The sequence below is a fragment of the Rosa rugosa genome, chromosome 3 (assembly GCF_958449725.1).
Source record: "Rosa rugosa chromosome 3, drRosRugo1.1, whole genome shotgun sequence".
In the NCBI taxonomy this organism is placed as follows: Eukaryota; Viridiplantae; Streptophyta; class Magnoliopsida; order Rosales; family Rosaceae; genus Rosa; species Rosa rugosa.
Window position 1 is genome coordinate 56,232,405 of NC_084822.1, and position 19,505 is coordinate 56,251,909.

Below are 19,505 nucleotides of genomic sequence, written 5' to 3' on the forward strand. Positions count from 1 at the left end.
AAAAGTCAAAGCTTTAACCTCTTTTTCTTCTCAAACTCCAACAGATTCCCTATTTTACAGCAATCTCCAAAATCTCCATAATTTTTTCTTAAAATTTTAGAGATTGCTGTAAATTTAGGGAATTTAGTTTTTTCTTTTCTCACTATCTCTAAAGTGGGGATAGTTATAGGGAATATGTTGGAGCAAAACAAGCTCATTTTTCTCTAAAATAGAAAAAAATCAAAATATAGGGAAGCTGTTGGAGTTGCTCTAACGATCCTAAATGATATATAACATTTTCAATATCTATTTCATTTTTACACTTACCGTTCCTTTTTTTTTTTTGGCAAAATCTTGAATTTCCCGCTCCTAGTTTAATTCTTCCCACTTCTTTCTTTTATACCTTTTCTTAGTCCTCTTCGACTCTGGAACCAAATCCCTCTGATCTCTTGGCCACCTGCAAACCAGAAACAAAGTAACTTGAATTCTTTGGTCATTCTAAGCACTACAAATTCCCTCCCCAAGAATGGGTGATTCTTTGTCTATCCCTCTCCCTTATTCACTTCAAATTCTTTTAGATCCGGAAGGAGCAGTGCTTCGATTTGACGGGCGAGGACTCTGGTGTACAAGGCCATGGGCAAACCCACGCCTTTCATGTGCCTCTCGTCATGAAATGTGAGATAGAAGCACGAGAGACAGAGAGGGCTATTCAAAAAGATGTTCTATTCTACTGCATTTGAGATTGAGACTTGGTTCAGGTATCCTGCAACTTTCTTTCCTTGCGAGTTTGTTCTGTTTTGGGTATCCAATGTCATTTTTTGTGTCTCAGAGACATCAATTGAGCAATAACTGAGGTCGAAGAAGGGCGAAATGGCAATAGCAGCCCCTATGGGTTAGTTCATTTTCATGCATTGCCCTAAACTCTAGTATTTAATTTGTATTCACTTAAACTCACTTGTATTCTTCTTTTTTTGGGTTTGATAATTGTAGTTACAGTCCAAGTTCATGGCTTGGATAAAACCCCAAGCTCTGCTACTTCAGAGCAAGAAGAAAAAGGAGCCGACTCGAACCATAATTATGTGCAATCTAATTATCGCTTTGATTGCCTTGTCCTTGGTCGCCACTTAAGTCTATTGGTCCAGAAGGTGAAATTACTGTTCAATCGTTACCTTCAATTTCTCCGTAATTCATTGAGATTGATAATTTCAGCTACTGAAAATTGGTTGTGGTTACTAATTTAGGTCACTGGGTCTGACTTTACTTTTCTTGCTGCAGAGGTAATTAGCCTTTCTTGTTGCGATAGTTGTGAGTAAATTTGTGCGGTTTGACTGAGTTTATTGATTTGTGTTCCCCAGAAAATGGATGCGTTTTCGAAGAAGGATGATCTTTCTGGTTATGCTGTAAGTCTCGTACTGCATTTGATCTTTATACTTGTAGTTTTTGTGTTATATTGTGTGAAACTGCAACTTAGGCCACTAGATTTAAGATGCTGTGGCTTATTTTCTTATGAATATCAGTGCTTGTCTATTGATTTTCAGTTCTAGATGAGTATTGTAGGATTGTTTGTAAAAAAAATTTGGTGTATTTGGAATTTTGGAATACATGGTAACTAAGCAATTATTAGTATTGAACTCAGTGAATGTAATAACAAGCAAGTTTTGGATGCCATTTCAACGTTGTTGACATATGCATGCTGCAATGCAATGTTGTTCATACAGCAACTCCTTCATATTCAATTATAGGCTTATAGCCTTATAAGAACGGATAGAGTTCAATTCTTTGATTTGAAGTTTATGTTCGTGATTAAAGAAGTTGGGATTCGAAGTTTAAGATAGCTAGATTTTTTGTTTTCAATGTTTCCTTTTCTTTTCTCCTGAAATTTCTATTTTGATTTTTCAGGCTCTTTCGGATCAAATTGTTTTTAGATAACATATTGTTGAATTTAGAGCAGAATGTTAGCTCTTTTTTTCAATGGACTTGGGAGTTAGATCTTGTAAATATAGTTCATGTTACTAGAACAATGGTACATGAACTTTGGTTGTATTTAGATCCTTAGGCAAGCTTAGGGAATGATACTAGAACAATGGTACTTAGGCAAGTTTCCTTCAGATCCTTAGGCAAGCTCAGGCAATGATACAAGAACAATGGTACATAACCTGCTCATAATGATCTGATCAATTTTAGTTCCAGTTTATGAATTTTTTATTTCGTATTCCGCTGTTTGGTTCTAGCTTATGTTTACTTCTTGCCTTTGTGCTTGATTGTTGCTTGAACTGGCTGACTTGTGTTAACATTTTTCATGTAAAACTAGTTGACTTGAAAACATATTAAACTTGAAATAGCTAGCTGGCCTTAAACTTTAATCAGAACCCCCTCTGATTAAACTTTAATCAGAGGGGGTTTGGATATATATATATCAGAGATGAAGACTTATGCTTAAGCTGCTGACATTTATTTTCGTATAGTTACATCTCTCAAAATGTTTGATTTCATGTCACTTTTTGACTATCTTTCCCTCTTCTTTTTTTCCCTCATCAGTTGGGATGAATGGGTACGCCTGGACCGTTTATTGAAATATACTTCTGTATTGGAAGTCTATATGCCAATTTAAAAAAACAAATAAATTGTCTTAACCCACAGAACTATACTGTATTGCAATTGAAGTCACCTATGTGAACAGTTTATAGAATCCAATTTGCATTTATGCAATTCATTTTTGGTTTAATGTTCTTCAAATTTACGCAAAAAAATCAATCTTTTATTTGGACTATCTTAATGTGTATCTAGGAAAGCTCATTCAGTTGAAGAAATTCTGAAAGGACTATGTTGCTACTTTGACAAAGCATTGCCAGTTATCCTTCTTTACAAATATGATCGTCCGCAGTATGAGAAAGCAATTGCAGATAATGTCTCTCCTTCATCTGTATACGGTGCTGAGCATCTATTACGCCTCTTTGGTATGAACATAGTTTGTAACTTATTAACTCCATTATTTGTCTTCATAAATTGTGTATTTTGAAATAATGCTGTAATTAAAAGATCTTTTTCACTGTATTTTTGGCTTGGTATTGATTTCATCTTTTTTTTCTCAGCTGCATGCTTCTTCTTATTTACTAACAAACTACATGAATAATAGTTTTTGTTTAAAAGAAGATTGCAATTATACCTTAGTGTTACTGGCATTCGTTGGTGAATTCCATGCGGATGCCACATGTTTTCTTGTATTCATCAATAACGATGCTGATGTTGCTTGGTTGCTTACTGGAGTTTTGGCAGTTGAAGCTTTTCGTTACAATAAGCTTGTTATGTAATTTTCTGGGATTTGCAGTTAAACTGCCCGGGCTATTGGTTGAGGCTAACATTGAAGAGGAGACTTTGAAAGAGCTGCTGCAAAGATTGGCCGACTTTCTCAAGTACCGACTTCAACTTTCTTCTAAATAGATAGATATTGTTTCTTCACAGTTGCGGAGGTTCTAATAACCTCATTAGTTCTGTTTCGACATCATTCTCACTCTCTGATATATGATGTCATGTAGGTTCCTACATAAGAACCAGAGTGCATTCTTCCTCTCTTCCTACCATGTACCAGAAGATACTGAAATCAGCACCAACAAACAAGATGACTAAGCAGGGAAATATTTGCAACAATTCGTACATAATACTGTAGAACTACAGCTGTTGTGTGATATCTTGGCACCGGTTTGAACTTTTTCCAAGCTCCAAAAGCAGGTGACCGTTAATGTGCTTGTATTCGCCGTATAATTTATTGCAATTGACTGCGCATGTAACATGTGTTTTCAACATATACCGTGTGCCTTGTAAAACTTCTCTAGTAAAATATGACCGACGGTGGAGGTTGCACCTTTTGTTCTAGTTCTAAGTTGCAACAATCTTTGACTATCAGTTAAGATGGGAACAAAGTTACAGACAATCAAGTTTTTATCAGAAGTTAGACGTAATAGTTTATGCAGCAATTTTTTTATTTTTTTTATTTTTATTTTTTTTAAAGCAGTTGCTTCAATTTTAAAGTGATTAACACAGCCTTCTAAGATGAGGCCCGACCGTAGCAAACTCTATTTCTGCAAGAAGTTGCTACATGCCCTCGACTGGTTTTACTTGACTTTGAGGTCTCATGAGTTAAAACCTAGTCATACGACATGTTACATTAAATATTGAAAACGTATTTGGTGCGGCAGTTGGGTGTAACATCAAAAACTATAATGGAACGTGACCATTTTTTCCTCTCCGAATCACCATCGGCCATTGTCTTTGATCATCTTTCTACTCTAACATATCAACTCTGTTCAAAATCCTTTTCTTTTGGTCGTGTGCCCTCTCTGTAAGTTCATTCCATGGATCCTCTGTTTCTCATTCTACTTCTCTCTCTGGCCATCACTCCTCCAACTTCATCTTCAATCTCCGACGCATTGAGTGAAGGGTCATCCCTCTCTGTACAGAAACCAGAAGATGTTCTGATTTCACCTGGTGGTGTTTTCACCGCCGGCTTTCATCAAGTTGGCAACAACTCATATTGCTTTGCCATTTGGTTCAACGAGCCATCATCATCGTCATCACCAGTCTCCTACCAGAACCGAACTATAGTCTGGATGGCAAATCGTGACCAACCAGTCAACGGGAAGCGCTCAAAGCTCTCCCTCCTCAAAACTGGTAATCTCATCTTAACTGATGCTGCTCAATCCCACGTTTGGACCACAACCACCACCTCAATCTCCCCTGCCCGTTTAAGCCTGCACGACTCCGGTAATCTGGTTCTGCTTAATCTGAAGACGAAGGTTGTTCTATGGCAGAGCTTTGACTCCCCAACTGATACCCTTCTTCCACTCCAACCATTCACCAGAACCGCCATACTTGTCTCCACCAGAAGCCAGAGCAACTTCTCCTCTGGCTTCTATAAGCTCTTTTTCGACAATGATAACCTTCTCCGGCTACTCTTTGACGGCCCTGAGATTTCTAGTGTCTACTGGCCCAACCCTGCATATGTGAGCTGGGATAATGCAAGGTCTACTTACAACAGCAGTAGAACTGCCAAGCTTGATTCCTTAGGCAGTTTTGCCTCTTCGGACAATTTGACTTTTCTTGCAGCTGATTATGGTGCAAAGTTGCAGAGAAGATTGACTATTGATTTTGATGGAAATGTTCGATTGTATAGCCGAAAAATGCCAGGAGAGAGTTGGGTGGTTTCATGGCAAGCCTTTTCAGACCCTTGTGTGATTCATGGAATTTGTGGAGCTTACAGCCTCTGCAGCTACGATCCCAGTTCTGGGAGGAAATGCTCTTGCCTTCCAGGATATCAGATGGAAAATCATACTGATTGGTCTCTGGGGTGTCAACCGAAGTTTCAATTCTCTTATGTAGAAGGTGAGTCTCGTTTTCTCCAACTTACGCAAGTTGAGTTCTATGGTTACGATTATAATGAGTACCAAAATTATAGCTATGGTGATTGTGAGAAAAGATGCTTGGAACTGGATAACTGCAAGGGGTTTCAGTACACGTTTGATTCTGGTGTTTATAAGTGTAATCCCAAGACGCAGTTGCGAAGTGGGCACAGGTGGAACACTCAAGGTTACTTCTATCTGAGACTGCCCAAGGCTCACCTCTTCTCTAACACAGACATAAAGCCCCTGAAGAACCTTGGTTTTAGTTGCACAGAAAAAGTTGTTGATCTCGAGAGGGAGTATGTTAAAGATCGAGTCAGTAAGCCGGTGAAATTCCTGCTCTGGTTTGCCTATGGAGTTGGGGGAGTTGAAATCATTTGTATAATTTTTGTTTGGGGTTTATTGAGCAGTACATTCTCAAAATCAAATGAAGATATTCACGGCTACCTTCTTACTGCAACCGGGTTCAAAAGATTTAGCTACGCTGAGCTCAAGACTGCAACGCGGAGTTTTAGTGAAGAAATTGGGAGAGGAGCAGGAGGAGTTGTTTACAAAGGCATATTGGCTGATCAGCGAGTGGCAGCGATTAAGCTGCTCAGTGAAGCTAACCAAGCAGAAGCAGAATTTCTAGCAGAAGCTAGTACTATTGGGAAGGTGAATCATATGAACTTGATCGAGATGTGGGGATATTGCTCAGAGGGAAGGCACAGGCTTCTTGTTTATGAGTACATGGAGCATGGTTCCTTGGCACAGAAGTTAGCTTCCCATGAGCTTGATTGGGAGAAGAGGTTTGAGATTGCTGTCGGCACTGCAAAGGGTCTATCTTATTTGCACGAAGAGTGCTTGGAGTGGGTTCTACATTGTGATGTAAAGCCTCAAAACATACTGTTGGACTCCAATTTTCAACCAAAAGTTGCAGATTTCGGGCTCTCCAAGATTCATAACAGAGATGAGCTCAGGAATTCAAGCTTTTCGAGAATACGAGGAACCAGAGGTTACATTGCTCCGGAGTGGGTGTATAATCTTCCCATCACATCCAAAGTGGATGTATACAGCTATGGAGTGGTTGTATTGGAGATGGTGACCGGAAAGAACCCGACAATGGATGTGGAAATCAGTGATGGTGAGCAGAGAAGACTAATTATTTGGGTGAGGGAGAAACTAAATGGAACTGAAATTGCGTCCAGAATGGGAGAGATCATAGATCCCTCGTTTGAAGGCAACTATGACGTGGAAAAGATGGAAATGTTGTTAACAGTAGCTTTACATTGTGTGGAAGAAGACAAAGATTCAAGACCAACCATGAGTCAAGTCGTTGAGATGCTTCAACACCACGGCAAAGAATCTCAGTGGCAATGAGTTTGTTGCAGTTGACGAGTTTTTGGTAAAAACTTCTAATGAATGTACTCTCTAGATAGTTCATATTGTAATTCTATTTCCTCCCTTGCATATGTTTTGATTTTGTAAATGCTTCATGCATGTTCACCTGTAATGTAATGCTAATTTGGATAGAAATAAATCTTTTGAAGAACAGAAGTAACATTTTCCGAGCTGCGAGTATTCTTTCGTTGCTAAAAAGCATGCCGGTCTACTCGTCATTCGTGGCGTATTATAATATGATAGGAAATCCACTGTCTTCAAAATTATATTTTGTGCCGACAAGTCGTCGTTTATTTTATACAAATTCTAAGCCGAAACGGAGCTCCTATTGCCATCGTTTTGGAACAGTGCAGGCAGCCAGGCACAGCCAGCTGACTTTCCATGCAACTTGATGATAATTTAGGACTGGGAATTCTGGAAAAAGATGGTTGGAAGTTTGTAGTCGGCATCAGACATTCATTCCATGGGTCACACACAATAATTCATGTAAATAATGTCGTGTAAATCCGACGACTTCCGAGCAGCAGCCGCACCCACTAGAAGAAATAATATTTAAAGTCCAACAGATTACGGTCCAAACTATTACAGGATTACTATAAAATTAGTATTTGGTTTTTCACACGTAACAGGATCTTATAACCAAATATGACAGATTCTATAAAACAAAATACTGCATACGTATTTAGGGTGGTGGTTGAACTGAATATGTACGTCAAAAAATTATGATTGAGAAGTGTTCAAATTCTCCACAAAGATATCATGAGGTCATGACCCATTGACCACGTTATGTTCTATATTTAGTGCTAAATTGCTAATGCTCCTGTTGCTGGTGCCAATACTCTGGGATCATGGCTTCTCTGTTTCACATTTTTCTTCTTTTTCTTGCAATTTATTCCCAAATCTCGTCTTCAACCTCCGACACTCTGAATAAAGGCTCATCCCTATCCGTAGAGAAACCAGACGATGTTTTAACTTCACCGGATGGAGTTTTCACCGCCGGGTTTCACCAAGTCGGCAACAATTCATTTTGCTTTGCTATTTGGTTCAGTGAGCCATTTGACCACTACAAATACAGAACCATAGTCTGGATGGCCAACCGTGACCAACCAGTCAATGGCAAACACTCAAAGCTCTCCCTCCTCAAAACTGGTGATCTCATCTTAACCGATGCTGGTCAATCCAATGTTTGGTCCACAGCCACCACTTCAGTCTCTCCGGCGAACTTAAGCCTCCACAATTCCGGCAATCTTGTTTTGCTCAACTCGGAGCATGTCATTCTATGGCAGAGCTTTGATTACCCTACTGATACTCTTCTTCCAGACCAACCACTCACCAGAAGCACAATCCTTGTCTCCATGAGAAGCCCGAGCAACTACTCCTCTGGCTTCTACAAGCTCTTCTTTGACAATGACAACCTTCTCCGGCTACTCTTCGACGGTCTTGAGGTTTCAAGTGTGTATTGGTTTGAGCCGTGGCTCACAGGCCGAGACGCCGGAAGGTCCACAGATAACAGCAGTAGAGTTGCCGTGATGGATTCCCTAGGCAAGTTTACTTCATCGGACACCTATACTTTGATCGCTTCCGATTATGGTGCAGCTTCGCAGAGAAGACTGACGGTTGATTGTGATGGAAATGTTCGGTTGCACAGCCGGGCCAAACCCGGAGACACATGGATTGTGACAGGGCAGATCATTCAAGATCCTTGTAAGATTCATGGGGTTTGTGGTCCTAATAGTGTGTGCAGTTATGAGCCAAGCACCGGAAGAAAATGTTCTTGCATTCCTGGTTACAAAATGTCAAATCTTACTGATTGGTATTATGGTTGTGAACCTGAGTTCAATTACACTTGCGGTAGAGGTGAGTCTAGTTTCTTCAAGCTCTCGAAGCTCGAGTTTTTCGGGTACGATTACGGATACTTCACCAACTACACCTTTATGGAGTGTCAGGATCTTTGTTTGCAGCTGTGTAACTGCAAAGGGTTCCAATACTCTCGAATCCCAAGCCTTAGTATATATAGCTGTTATCCGAAAACAGTGTTGCTCAATGGTTACAGGTCTCCTAGCTTTTTCGGAGACATATATTTGAGAGTGCCAAAGATCCATCTGTCATCTTATGGATTGCCACAACAAGATTATAGTTTGAGTTGCTTAGATAAGGTGGTTGAGCTAGACAGAACCTATGAGAAGAGCCGTGTAACTGGTCTAGTGAAATTTTTGCTATGGTTTGCCTGTGGAGTTGGAGGGTTCGAGATCATTTGTATACTTTTGGTTTTGGGTCTAATAACTCGAAACCGGAGAGATTCCACTGAGGATAAGTACGGTTACCATCTTGCTGCAACTGGATTCAAGAGGTTTAGCTACACTGAGCTTAAGAAGGCGACGCGGGGTTTTAGTGAAGAAATTGGAAGAGGAGCAGGAGGTGTTGTTTACAAAGCTGTGTTGGCTGATCATCGAGTTGCAGCGATCAAGAGGCTTAATGAAACCAACCAAGGAGAAGGTGAGTTTTCAGCAGAAGTCAACACTATTGGGAGGCTGAACCATATGCATTTGATTGAGATGTGGGGATATTGCTCGGAGGGAAAGCACAGGCTTCTTGTTTATGAGTACATGGAGCATGGTTCCTTGGCACAAAAGTTAGCTTCCAATGTCCTTGATTGGGAAAAGAGGTTTGAGATTGCTCTAGGCACTGCAAAGGGTCTTGCTTATTTGCATGAAGAATGTTTGGAGTGGGTTTTACATTGTGATGTTAAGCCTCAAAACATACTCTTGGACTCCAATTATCAACCAAAGGTTGCAGATTTTGGCCTATCCAAGCTCCTCAACAGAGATGACCTTAAGAACTGGAGCTTTTCGAGGATACGAGGAACTAGAGGTTACATTGCTCCGGAGTGGGTTTACAATTTGCCTATCACATCCAAAGTGGATGTGTACAGCTATGGGGTTGTGGTGTTGGAGATGGTGACCGGAAAGAACCCGATTAAGCCGGATGTGGATGCCATTGATGGCGAGCAGAGAAGGCTGATCATGTGGGTGAGGGAGAAATTACATAATGGAACTTCTGCTAGTGAAATTGAAGCTCGGATAGGAGACGTCATAGACCCTTCGTTTGAAGGTAAATATGATGTAAAAAAGATGGGGATTCTGTTCGAAGTGGCTTTACATTGCGTAGAGGAAGACAGAGACGCGAGACCAACTATGAGCAAAGTCGTTGAGATGCTTGAGCTGCTTGACAAAGACCAAGAGCATTAGCGAAAGATTCACTGACCGGCGGTTTTTCTTTTTCTTGGTTACAAGATAGTGACTGGCGGCTTTGCTGTGTCCTGGTGTATTTACCAATCTACCGTACAAAAATGTTTTTTTTTATAACAAATAATGCGATATTTTATTCATGGTAGTCAATTCTTTTGAATAGAAACTGATATCATTAGAATTAATAGACAAAGGCTAGAGTTTACATATACGGGCTGTGCTCGATAGTATGTTAGTATATTTTCGACTTTTACTAACTTCATATTCTCAATTCGCCACCTAACACTTCACAATTGTGAGTAACTAGTAATAGTCGCCCGCGCTTTGCTGCGGGAATTAGAAACTGAAACTTAACTGAAAATGAAAGAGTAGAAAAGAAAGTGTAAATACATGTTTGAAAGAAGTACAGAGTGAATGTAAGATGTTGGCAAGCTACCACTTAATATTCATACAGATATAGACAACTAATAGCAAATTCAAATAATTGGAGGGGCTGGGGCTGGCTGAGCCACCGAGCATAAGCTTTGACCATGAAGGAATAATACTCTGCAATTCAGCAAAACACTGATGCGCACACAGCCTTCTGATAAGCTTAAGTCACATTTAACTGAAAATCTGTTCCAGTTTAAGATGAGGTTCTTTCACAAACACTACCACCTCGTCAAGCGCATACAAACAGCACCGCCAACTGAACTTCCTTGTAAACTTCTTGAATTCCTTCCGGAATATCTGCTTCTGCCAAGAAGTTAGATTGAGTATCAGAATGAAATCAGCCGAATAAGCTTTCTGCTTTTCTTTTTGGAATTTTTGGTTTTGCCTCTCGAATGTCTGTAAATTGATTAGTAAAAAGAATTAGTACTATATATGTAAACTGTTAAAAAGGAAAAGAAAAAAAAAGTCTAAAAAAAAAAAATTTGAAGCAAGTTTTTAGTTCATGACCTGCAGTAGCATACAGTGAGTTGTAATGCAGTTTGTTGGAAAAGACGGGCTGAAGTTCTGGAAAAGAGGACAAAAGGGTTGTGATGAGGTTTTTTTGATGTCAGAAAGTTTTATTGCAAAATAACATAATCTTACCTTTTGTGACATTGTAAAGTTGAGTATGGTTGTTGATGGCATCCAGGTGCTTGAACAAAATTGAAGTCCATTATACTGGTAATGCATGGCTTACATTTTTCTGTATAAAAATAGCAAAAATGAATGCCGGAAGGTAAAATCTTTCCTAAATCATAATATCATGTTTCCTTAAAAAATAAAATAAAAAAAGTGTTGAAAACGTCAAACACAAAAGAGATCTGGATAATTTCAGTCATAGATGATAGAAAAATATATATCACATTCATTTTCCATTGTTTATCTGCCATTCAATATTAATCATCAAGTTAAAACAATGTTCTCTGAACTGTGTATACAAAATGCTAACCTTTGAACTGAATCTTTAAATTCGCAAATCTCTACGTCTAACAGTTCATACTAAAAGGTTAATTTTCTATGAATCAATTATTGTAAATAATTATTTACCTTTAAGTACGTATTGTTAGGCTCCACTTTTTCACTCTAAACAATAACAAAGATGAATAAGATTAAAAGCAAAAACTATTTCTCTTCAACCTAATATTGTGCAGTTCATTTGGATCAGATGAATTTTAACTAACAATCCAAAGATGAATAACAATCAATATTGATCATTGTACTCACAAACTGGACTTGGATGATTGATATTAGGCAATTCTTCAATTAAGTATAAATAGAGCAAAGTGAGTAACTGAATTTGAAATTGTTAAATTGGAGAACAATCCTAGTTGAGAAAATATATGGATTCTTGTATAAGAGATATATAGAGGAATCTTTAAAGCAAGAACACAAAAAAGCGAACAATAGTCGGATATACCTCTTTGCAAATGTCTCCTCCAGGGGAACTGTAAAGTCAGGCTTGTTCTGTGGCAGAGGACCAACTGTATATAGAGCTTTCTCTTTATCATACACAAACTTGTTATCAGCAAGTTTAGAAGAATATATTTGATAGAGCCTGTCAACCAGTTTTCTGCCAATTCCCTTGCCTTGAGCGGCCTTCTTGTTTTCAGAAGTAATATGAACCTGTGAGGAATAGTATGCCATTAAGAATTTTATACTGAACATAGTAAACTGCACAGCAAAAGAATGACATGAGGTAGACATACAGAATATTGGTAGAATACAGAATCTGGAGCTTTCACAGTGAGTTTGAAGTGGTTTGCAAGCAATTGTTTCCTACTCGTAATAGAATACTTGGGAGAAGTCAGGACTCCTGGCTTCACATTGGGTGGAATGGTTGGAGGAGGTGGTGGGATCAAATTTGGATCCTTACTTGTGTTCCCCGCACCAGCAGCAGCCACATCCACCATCCTTTATGATCTGCAAGCCATTAATGAAAGAAAAAAATGAAGATACTTTGGCAGAGAAATCATACAGAATCATAAGGACTTTTGCATATACTAAGATTGTGAAATGATCATGATTCATGCAGTTTACGTGCCACATTTCCTATTAACTTATTCAGTGATTCATCAATCGACAGGAGTATAGATGTTGTAAGACCATGTCGATATGAGAGAAGTATTCTTGATTGATAAGAAAATTTTCTCGCTTTTCGTAAATGAATAAAGCTAACGATGCAAACTGATGTAAATCGTTTTTCTTAAATGGAGTATAATCTCATTTTAAACATGCGATATCCATCTTAAGTGTAAAATATGAACAGAAGCACAATATCTACAAAATTTAAGCAGAGGAAACAGAATCTACCACAAATTTCCTAATAAATCATTAAGTGATTCACCAATAATAAGTTTTTATACCATTAGATTACAGATGTTGTAAGACCAGGTTGCTATCAGAGAAACACTCTTGATTGATGAGAAAATTTTCCAACTTCTTACAAATATATAAGACAAATCATGCAAAGCAATATAAATAGTCTTCTTAGATGGAGTAAAACCTGTGATTCAATAATCCTAGCACGAATTTTTGATAACAACCATGTTAGTACTATTTTAGTCACTGAGCAATCAAACTCAATACAACCAGTTATCATTTGTGTGGTCCAAGTTCTATATAGAACTTCAACTCATCCTGTAAAAACATCTACATAATTATGTATGCAGTCTGACAAAAACATTTCATACCCAAGTTCAAAGCACTTTCAAATTCCGATTGCACACTGTTACTGATATCTGCAAACCAAAAAACAAAGAAACCATTTATTTCTACATATACCTATATTCAATCAGTGAAGACAATAGAACTGACTGAAGAACAAAAGCCAAAAAAAAAAAAAAAAAAAACCAAAACCAGAAACCAGAAACCCACCAAAATAATCACCAACATACCTAGACAATGACCAATCTCAATACAGACCAAGAAAAGCAGCAACTGAACAATACAAATAATCGTTTGCATAGAACCTGCACAACCAAAACAAAAAAAAACACATTATCACCAGTGGAACACAAAGAAACATCAATTGTTCTCAGTAGGATGATAATCATAGGAATTGTGATCAGAGCAATCACCAATAACTGTTTCTTGTTCTGTTGACCTTCTTATAAGACATTTTAATTGATATATATGAGGCCTGGTTCTATTAACTATTCTCACATTTAATCACTCATTTATATTTAAACAAATGCCACTGAATACTAAACAATGAAGGATGCAAACAAACATCTTTCCCATACAAAATGAACAGCCACTATTCACTATTCTATCATTTAAACACTCATTCACATTAAGTGATACACTTTGTTCCGCTACGGTAATTAATGCGATACACTTTGCATACAAAATGCAACTAAATATGCATACTATGCGTGAAGCAGGCATCCAACCAATATAAAAAAAGAACAGAATTAGTATAAATTATAAAGAATTTTTTACCAAAATCAGTCATTTAGACCAACATCGTAAAGGTGATAATAAATACTCACGTTGTCTCCACCTTCTTGATCTAATTTGTCGATCTTTCTCCATATCAGAAATAGGACCAAAAGCTTGGCCTTCTCCATTCTGATGACGTAAATGTCTCCTTAGTTCTGTTTCTTCAGGTTTTGCTGCCATCACTGTATTAAAAAATTATGATATACCAATACACTTAAAACAAACACCAAGTCAAAACAAATTCCTAGCCATACCTGAATCCAATGCAGTTGGGAAATTGAATAACACACTGTTTCCAGAATCTGAATAATCAAACAGTAACAGTTAAAGAATTGAACATTACCACAACTATACACATTGTGAATTCAATACAAAAAACATCTAACTAAGCTTTAGCTGATTCACCTGAATAAAAACAATAGACCACAATACTACCAAAACAATAGACCAGGATACTACCACCAATACACCTCAGAAAACGATTAATCAACTACTTTAGGTTTATGTAAAGAACGGAAACATTTTATTAGCTCAATATGCATTATTGAAAAAAAGCACATAATAGTTAACTTCATCAATGCACCAACCACAAACTGATTTGAAGTCATTGATTGAACATAGACGTGAGCAAATCAGTTGAATTCAAATCAGTCTACGCAAATCACAACATTATCAGTCATCAGTAGAAGAAAATATTCCACTCATGGAAACCAATGACAATTCACTAAATGGATGAGTCAGATTAAACACCAAACCTGGTTTATTTCTCTCTATCTCCTCGCACAAAGCAAACAAACACACAATGACGGAGAAAAAAAGGAGGGCAAAGGCGACGTTACCTCGTTTTCGTCGTCAATCCTTCCTGTTTGTCTTTGTTTTCGGGTTGTTGTTCTTTACTTCTTTTGAGGATTGGTGAGTAGTAGAGGAGAAGATAAAATCGATACAGCAACAGCCGACTGTAGAAGAGAAGATAACAGCCGAAAAAAATAACAAATAATAATAATATCAAAGGAGGGCAAAACCGTCACTTCACTGTCCTATGAACAGTACCATCGTGACACAGTGAACTCATCTTTGGTATATAGTAAATTTGCTATATAAAGTCAAAAATATACTAACACAGCCCAAATCAACCAAATAAGGCTACTGCATTTGTTTTTGCTGAGACTTGCAAAGCCCAAATATGACCCAAATGGGTCGGCTTGTGACAGGAAGATATGGCTTGGATGGCGGGGCATGAGCCCAATAACTTTTTTATCTGAATCCTCAATTCATATTTTTAGCACAAAAATCTGTTTATTTTTTCTTTGTTATAATGATACCATTAAGAAGGCTAATCCCGTAGCAGTTTTTCTCTCAAAAAAAAAAAAAATCCCGTAGCAGTTTTATGTTGGAAAAATATGATCTTTATCATAATTTTATATTTAAGTAAAATGATCGATATTAAATCTAAATAAAAATAGAATATGAAATTACTCATAGTTTTATTTTCACATTTCTTAAGCTTCTTGTGTTAATATGCAAAATAAGTTTGAAGCCATTAGTTAATGTTTATAAGCTCTACAACAGCGTTACTTATACGTCTAAATATTATATTATTTTTTATGCAATCATCCATGAAGAAGAAAATAGCCAAGATTAATGCTAAAATGAAGACCGCCCGGTATTTGCTTTTGCTATGAAAAATGGATGAAGGAGCCAATCAAGGCCCCGAATGGAGACCGTGTGTATTTTATTGTGCTATATTAATAAGAAATTTGTTATTTTTTTGTAAAGAACATATCCTTCATCATAACTTAATTCTTTTTTTGGGTTCTCAAGAGTAAGAGCCCCGCAGTATTTTTAATCTCAAAAGTTGAGATTTTCACTGCGTAACCAAAAATCTGGTGTTCTGTTGGTTATTTTTGGTTTCTGCCCAGTAGGGATTGATACGTGCCTTGCAATCCCCATTTTTCCAGAAAAACACATTATGTCCTTGTATTTTCACTTGGCATCAGAGCAGGTTCTAAAGCTTTTTAGTTGATCCGTGGTCAAGGATGGAACGTGAATATAACAGAGCCTCCAGTTTGATAAATTGCCCCTATTTGTTTGATGGTGAAGATTACTCACAATGGAAGATCATGATGAGGGCATTCCTCTACTCTCAGGATGAAAATATGTGGAATATAGTTGAGATTGGATAGGAACACCCCACCAAGGCTGAAGACTCAAAGAAAGTAGAAGGGTCATCTGCAAGAATCCTTAAACCTAGGAAGGAATGGACAGAAGAGGAGGTTTGGAATAGAAGTTGTGATTTCAAGGCACAGAATTCCTTATACACAGCTTTATCCAAGAAGGAGAGGGTGAGAATCAACCATTGTGACACTGCTAAACAAGCATGGGATCTTCTTCAGGTCACTTATGAAGGAAATAAAAAGGTTAGAGGTCAGAAACTTCAGAGTCTTGTCTTGGAGTTTGAGAACATGCAAATGGGGGAGAATGAATCAATAGATGACTTTCCTGCTCGTCTTATGAATGTGGCAAGTCAGTGTCACAGTCTTGGTGATCATTTTGAAGAGCATCGGATTGTCAAGAAAATACTTAGGTCTCTTTCATCAAAGTTTAAATCCAAACAGACAGCAATAGAGGAGACTCCAGACCTGGACATCTATTCTCTTGACGAACTTATAGGTAGTCTCAAAACTTTTGAGATGAGGATCAAGCCCTCAAGCCCGAGAAAAAGGTAAAAAATATTGTTTTCTCTTCTATTAAAAATAGGGAAAATTTTAAGAACAGTGCACGAAGTTTGGCCCACTATTAATTTTCGTACACGAAGTCACAAATTATGAACTTTGGTACACGAACATTTGTTCCCGACCAAAGACTTGTACACGGCGTTAATGACGCCGTTAGGTGGTGTGAAACGTGGCATTTTTTAGGGGTAAATCCGTCTGTACGGCTTTTCCCTCCATTTTAGCACCTTTTGTGTCTGAAAATGCTGTAGCAATGGTTCCTGGCAGAAATTTGGCAACTGTTCATCAAGGTTTGTTTAAAAAAAGGGAAAATGCTGGTTGGGTACTTGGCAATTGAAAATACAAAGTAACAGAAAGCCAAGCATAAAACCAGCCCTTTATTCAAAAAAAAAAAAAAAAAAAAGAGAGAAAGCCAAGCATAAAACCAGCAAACCAGAATTACAGTACTTGATTAATGTCAAGTAGAAAACCAAATTCCCAACCAAATTGGTAGGCAAATTGTTCATAGCCCTATTACATACTCAAAAGGGTCAAAAACCACTTGTTACACAAAAGCTCTAATAAAGCATGGCATTTGCAATATAACTGAAGAAAACAAATGCCATAATAACAGGTGGTGTTTTCATGACCAAAACTACATTGATGCTTCTTGCCTAATATATTGCTTCATGGTTTCCACAAGGCCCTTTGCAGTTTGGGCTTTGGAGCTTGAATAGATGCAGATGCAGAAGCTGCAGCCAGCCTTGGTGATTTCCTTGCTATAAACTTTTTCCCTGCAGTCCTCTTCACTCGCTTGCCTGAGGTAGCAGGTCTAGCAGGGAATCCCTGATACATTTGCTCAGTCTAGGTAAATTTGAAATACAAAAGTACGTAAATGCAGCAACCCAGGCAAAACCAAAAAAACCACATCAATGGAAAAACACACAGAACAATTCATCAAACAATTTGATGCTTTACCAAAACAGATACAAGTCTACAAATGCAACTCAATTTCAAATTTTCAAGTCAAAACTCAAAACAGAAAGGCAAAAAGTGACAGATGCAATTCGAACCCAGAAATCCAGAAGGACAAAACAGATCACATATCCAATTTTCATCTCATATCAGTCATATGTATAGCGTATAACAAAAGTAACAGATGCAATTCGAACCCATAAATCGAAGCAAGAAAGATGGCAGCAACTTACGAAGCTTGAAGTTTCCGAAATCGAGTCGAAAACTGAAATTGAAGCTGCTTCACCTAGTAGAGTTCGAGCCAAACCCAGACTTGAAGATTGAAAATTGAAAACCCAGAAGCAGAAATTACTAGGAAGCCATAAATCGATTAAAGAGTGAAGACCCAGAAGCAGAAATTAAGAGAAACAGAAACCCAGACTCACGAGCAACTGGAGGAGCACTGCGGAGGCGGACTCGATCCTGCCGTCGGCCAAGCGGCTGAGAGGGACGTGCTCGACGGCGGCGACGCCGGACAGGTAGTCTTGCTCCATGGTGAAGTGGTCGATGCAGTTGAGAGTGACGACGAGGGGGAGCGACGACGTCGTTTGGGTGGTGCGGTGGGACATTGTGGCAGGGGATCCGATGCCGGCGCTGCTCATCGTTTCAGGCGGTTTAGGGTTTAGGAACTGTGGCTGTGGCGGTTTAGGATATCAGAACATGAATTGTTCTGTGTATTTTTCCATTGATGTCGTCAATACATGTTCTGATATCTCAGAACTGTGGTTGTCGAACAGATAAGGGAGAGAGAAATGAGATTGACTTTCTGGGACCTTTGGGCCTTAAGCAGCAGTAGGGTTTCTGGTAAAATGTCAATTCTACCCTTCATTCTATGCAAAATGGCATACGGCCTAACGGGCTGACTAACGTCATGTACGAGAAATGGGTCGGGCTTTACAATTGGTGTACCAAAGTTCATAATTTGTGACTTCGTGTACGAAAATTAATAGTGGGCCAAACTTCATGCACTGTTCCTAAAATTTTCCCTTAAAAATAAAGTTGATGTTGATGATGATTATGTGGATTTATCGTTATTGACAAAAGAGTTCAAAAATTTTCTGAAAAACAAAAAATCTTTTGGAAACTCTTCGAAAATTTTTCCTAACAAACCTAAATGCTTTGAGTGTGGTGGAATTGGACATCTTGCTGCCGATTGTGGCAACAAGAAGTATAATTCACATGGTAACAAGGCTTTAAAGACCACATGGAGTGATAGTGATGAAAGGTCTCAATCAGATGGTGAAGAGGTAAATCTTGCTCTTACTTCCTCTCTTAATATTGATTTATCCGATGATTCTGACTTGGAAGATGATACTCTTGATGAAGAAACAAATGAAAAGTGTAAGCAATTGTATAATGCTTCAAAAATTGTTCTTCAAAAAAATTACAAACTTGAAAAAGAAGTTGGATCATTGAGAGTGGAAAAAGAAAAGATTGAGCAAAAATTTGAAACTTCTTTAAAAGAATGAGATGAAGAACGTACTGACCTTGTTTGTAAAATCAAAGTTTTGCAGGGTGATGTCAAGTCTAAGGATTGGGACAAGGAACATGGTGATCTTATTAACAAAATTAAAGTTTTGCAGGTTGAAGTCAAGGCTCAGTCTACTCTAAATGTTTCACTAACCCTTAAAAATGAGAAATTGCAGGATGAGCTACTCAAAGTCAAGGAAAGCTTCAACAAGTTCTCTATAGGGTCTGAAAAGGTCTCCAAGATGATGGGCTTTGGTAAGACTCATGGCAACAAAGAAGGGTTAGGTTATGAAGGTGAGTCTTGCAAGCCTTTAACCTTTGTTAAAGGTGTGGAATGTGAAAGTTCATTGGATCAGTCACAAGCTTCAAACAACGATGATTCTGGTCCCAAGCTG

General features: G+C 38.1%; 4 protein-coding genes across 11 annotated transcripts; 3 read left to right on the top strand and 1 right to left on the bottom strand.

Moving 5' to 3' along the window:
• The first annotated feature begins 219 nt into the window (after positions 1 to 219).
• LOC133739230 (protein MRG2-like) lies at positions 220 to 3,852 on the top strand. Of its 2 annotated transcripts, XM_062166968.1 has the most exons (8): positions 220 to 737; positions 809 to 871; positions 970 to 1,124; positions 1,221 to 1,256; positions 1,335 to 1,379; positions 2,767 to 2,936; positions 3,308 to 3,392; positions 3,516 to 3,852. In XM_062166968.1, exons 2-6 carry the CDS (start codon positions 850 to 852, stop codon positions 2,782 to 2,784), a joined length of 276 nt encoding a protein of 91 aa, XP_062022952.1. In that variant the 5' UTR covers positions 220 to 737; positions 809 to 849; the 3' UTR covers positions 2,785 to 2,936; positions 3,308 to 3,392; positions 3,516 to 3,852. The 2 variants fall into 2 exon arrangements, with proteins under 2 accessions (XP_062022952.1, XP_062022951.1); XM_062166967.1 differs by lacking the exons at positions 220 to 737; positions 809 to 871; positions 970 to 1,124; positions 1,221 to 1,256 and having other exon boundaries at positions 1,327 to 1,379.
• Positions 3,853 to 3,999: 147 nt separating this feature from the next.
• LOC133739229 (putative receptor protein kinase ZmPK1) lies at positions 4,000 to 6,911 on the top strand. The gene has a single exon (XM_062166966.1). The coding sequence runs from the start codon at positions 4,332 to 4,334 to the stop codon at positions 6,732 to 6,734; it is 2,403 nt and encodes an 800-aa protein (XP_062022950.1). The 5' UTR covers positions 4,000 to 4,331; the 3' UTR covers positions 6,735 to 6,911.
• A 559-nt stretch (positions 6,912 to 7,470) lies between these two features.
• Positions 7,471 to 10,155, top strand: LOC133739243 (putative receptor protein kinase ZmPK1). Its single transcript, XM_062166989.1, has one exon. The coding sequence runs from the start codon at positions 7,604 to 7,606 to the stop codon at positions 10,001 to 10,003; it is 2,400 nt and encodes a 799-aa protein (XP_062022973.1). The 5' UTR covers positions 7,471 to 7,603; the 3' UTR covers positions 10,004 to 10,155.
• Positions 10,156 to 10,358: 203 nt separating this feature from the next.
• Positions 10,359 to 14,875, bottom strand: LOC133739244 (uncharacterized). 7 transcript variants are annotated; one of them, XR_009860495.1, is made up of 10 exons: positions 14,755 to 14,875; positions 14,170 to 14,217; positions 13,966 to 14,097; positions 13,369 to 13,443; positions 13,165 to 13,212; positions 12,181 to 12,394; positions 11,892 to 12,097; positions 11,078 to 11,177; positions 10,943 to 10,999; positions 10,359 to 10,831 (listed from the first exon to the last, which is right to left on the bottom strand). XR_009860495.1 is itself a non-coding variant. In XM_062166990.1 (5 exons), exons 2-5 carry the CDS (start codon positions 14,093 to 14,095, stop codon positions 12,081 to 12,083), a joined length of 270 nt encoding a protein of 89 aa, XP_062022974.1. In that variant the 5' UTR covers positions 14,096 to 14,097; positions 14,170 to 14,660; the 3' UTR covers positions 11,892 to 12,080. The 7 variants fall into 7 exon arrangements, 1 of the variants encoding a protein (XP_062022974.1); XR_009860497.1 differs by lacking the exon at positions 14,755 to 14,875 and adding an exon at positions 11,522 to 11,557 and having other exon boundaries at positions 14,170 to 14,652; XR_009860496.1 differs by lacking the exon at positions 14,755 to 14,875 and adding an exon at positions 14,503 to 14,628.
• Positions 14,876 to 19,505: the final 4,630 nt, after the last annotated feature.

Coding starts and splice junctions, on each gene's coding strand:
- LOC133739243 (XM_062166989.1), top strand. CDS start 7,604: ATGGCTTCTCTGTTTCACATTTTTCTTCTTTTTCTTGCAATTTATTCC.
- LOC133739229 (XM_062166966.1), top strand. CDS start 4,332: ATGGATCCTCTGTTTCTCATTCTACTTCTCTCTCTGGCCATCACTCCT.
- LOC133739230 (XM_062166967.1), top strand. CDS start 1,342: ATGCGTTTTCGAAGAAGGATGATCTTTCTGGTTATGCT. Junction 1,380..2,766: donor ATGATCTTTCTGGTTATGCT/GTAAGTCTCGTA, acceptor ATGTGTATCTAG/GAAAGCTCATTCAGTTGAAG. Junction 3,393..3,515: donor AGATTGGCCGACTTTCTCAA/GTACCGACTTCA, acceptor GATGTCATGTAG/GTTCCTACATAAGAACCAGA.
- LOC133739244 (XM_062166990.1), bottom strand. CDS start 14,095: ATGGCAGCAAAACCTGAAGAAACAGAACTAAGGAGACATTTACGTCAT. Junction 13,444..13,965: donor ATCAAGAAGGTGGAGACAAC/GTGAGTATTTAT, acceptor TTGGTTGTGCAG/GTTCTATGCAAACGATTATT. Junction 13,213..13,368: donor TGAGATTGGTCATTGTCTAG/GTATGTTGGTGA, acceptor TTTGGTTTGCAG/ATATCAGTAACAGTGTGCAA.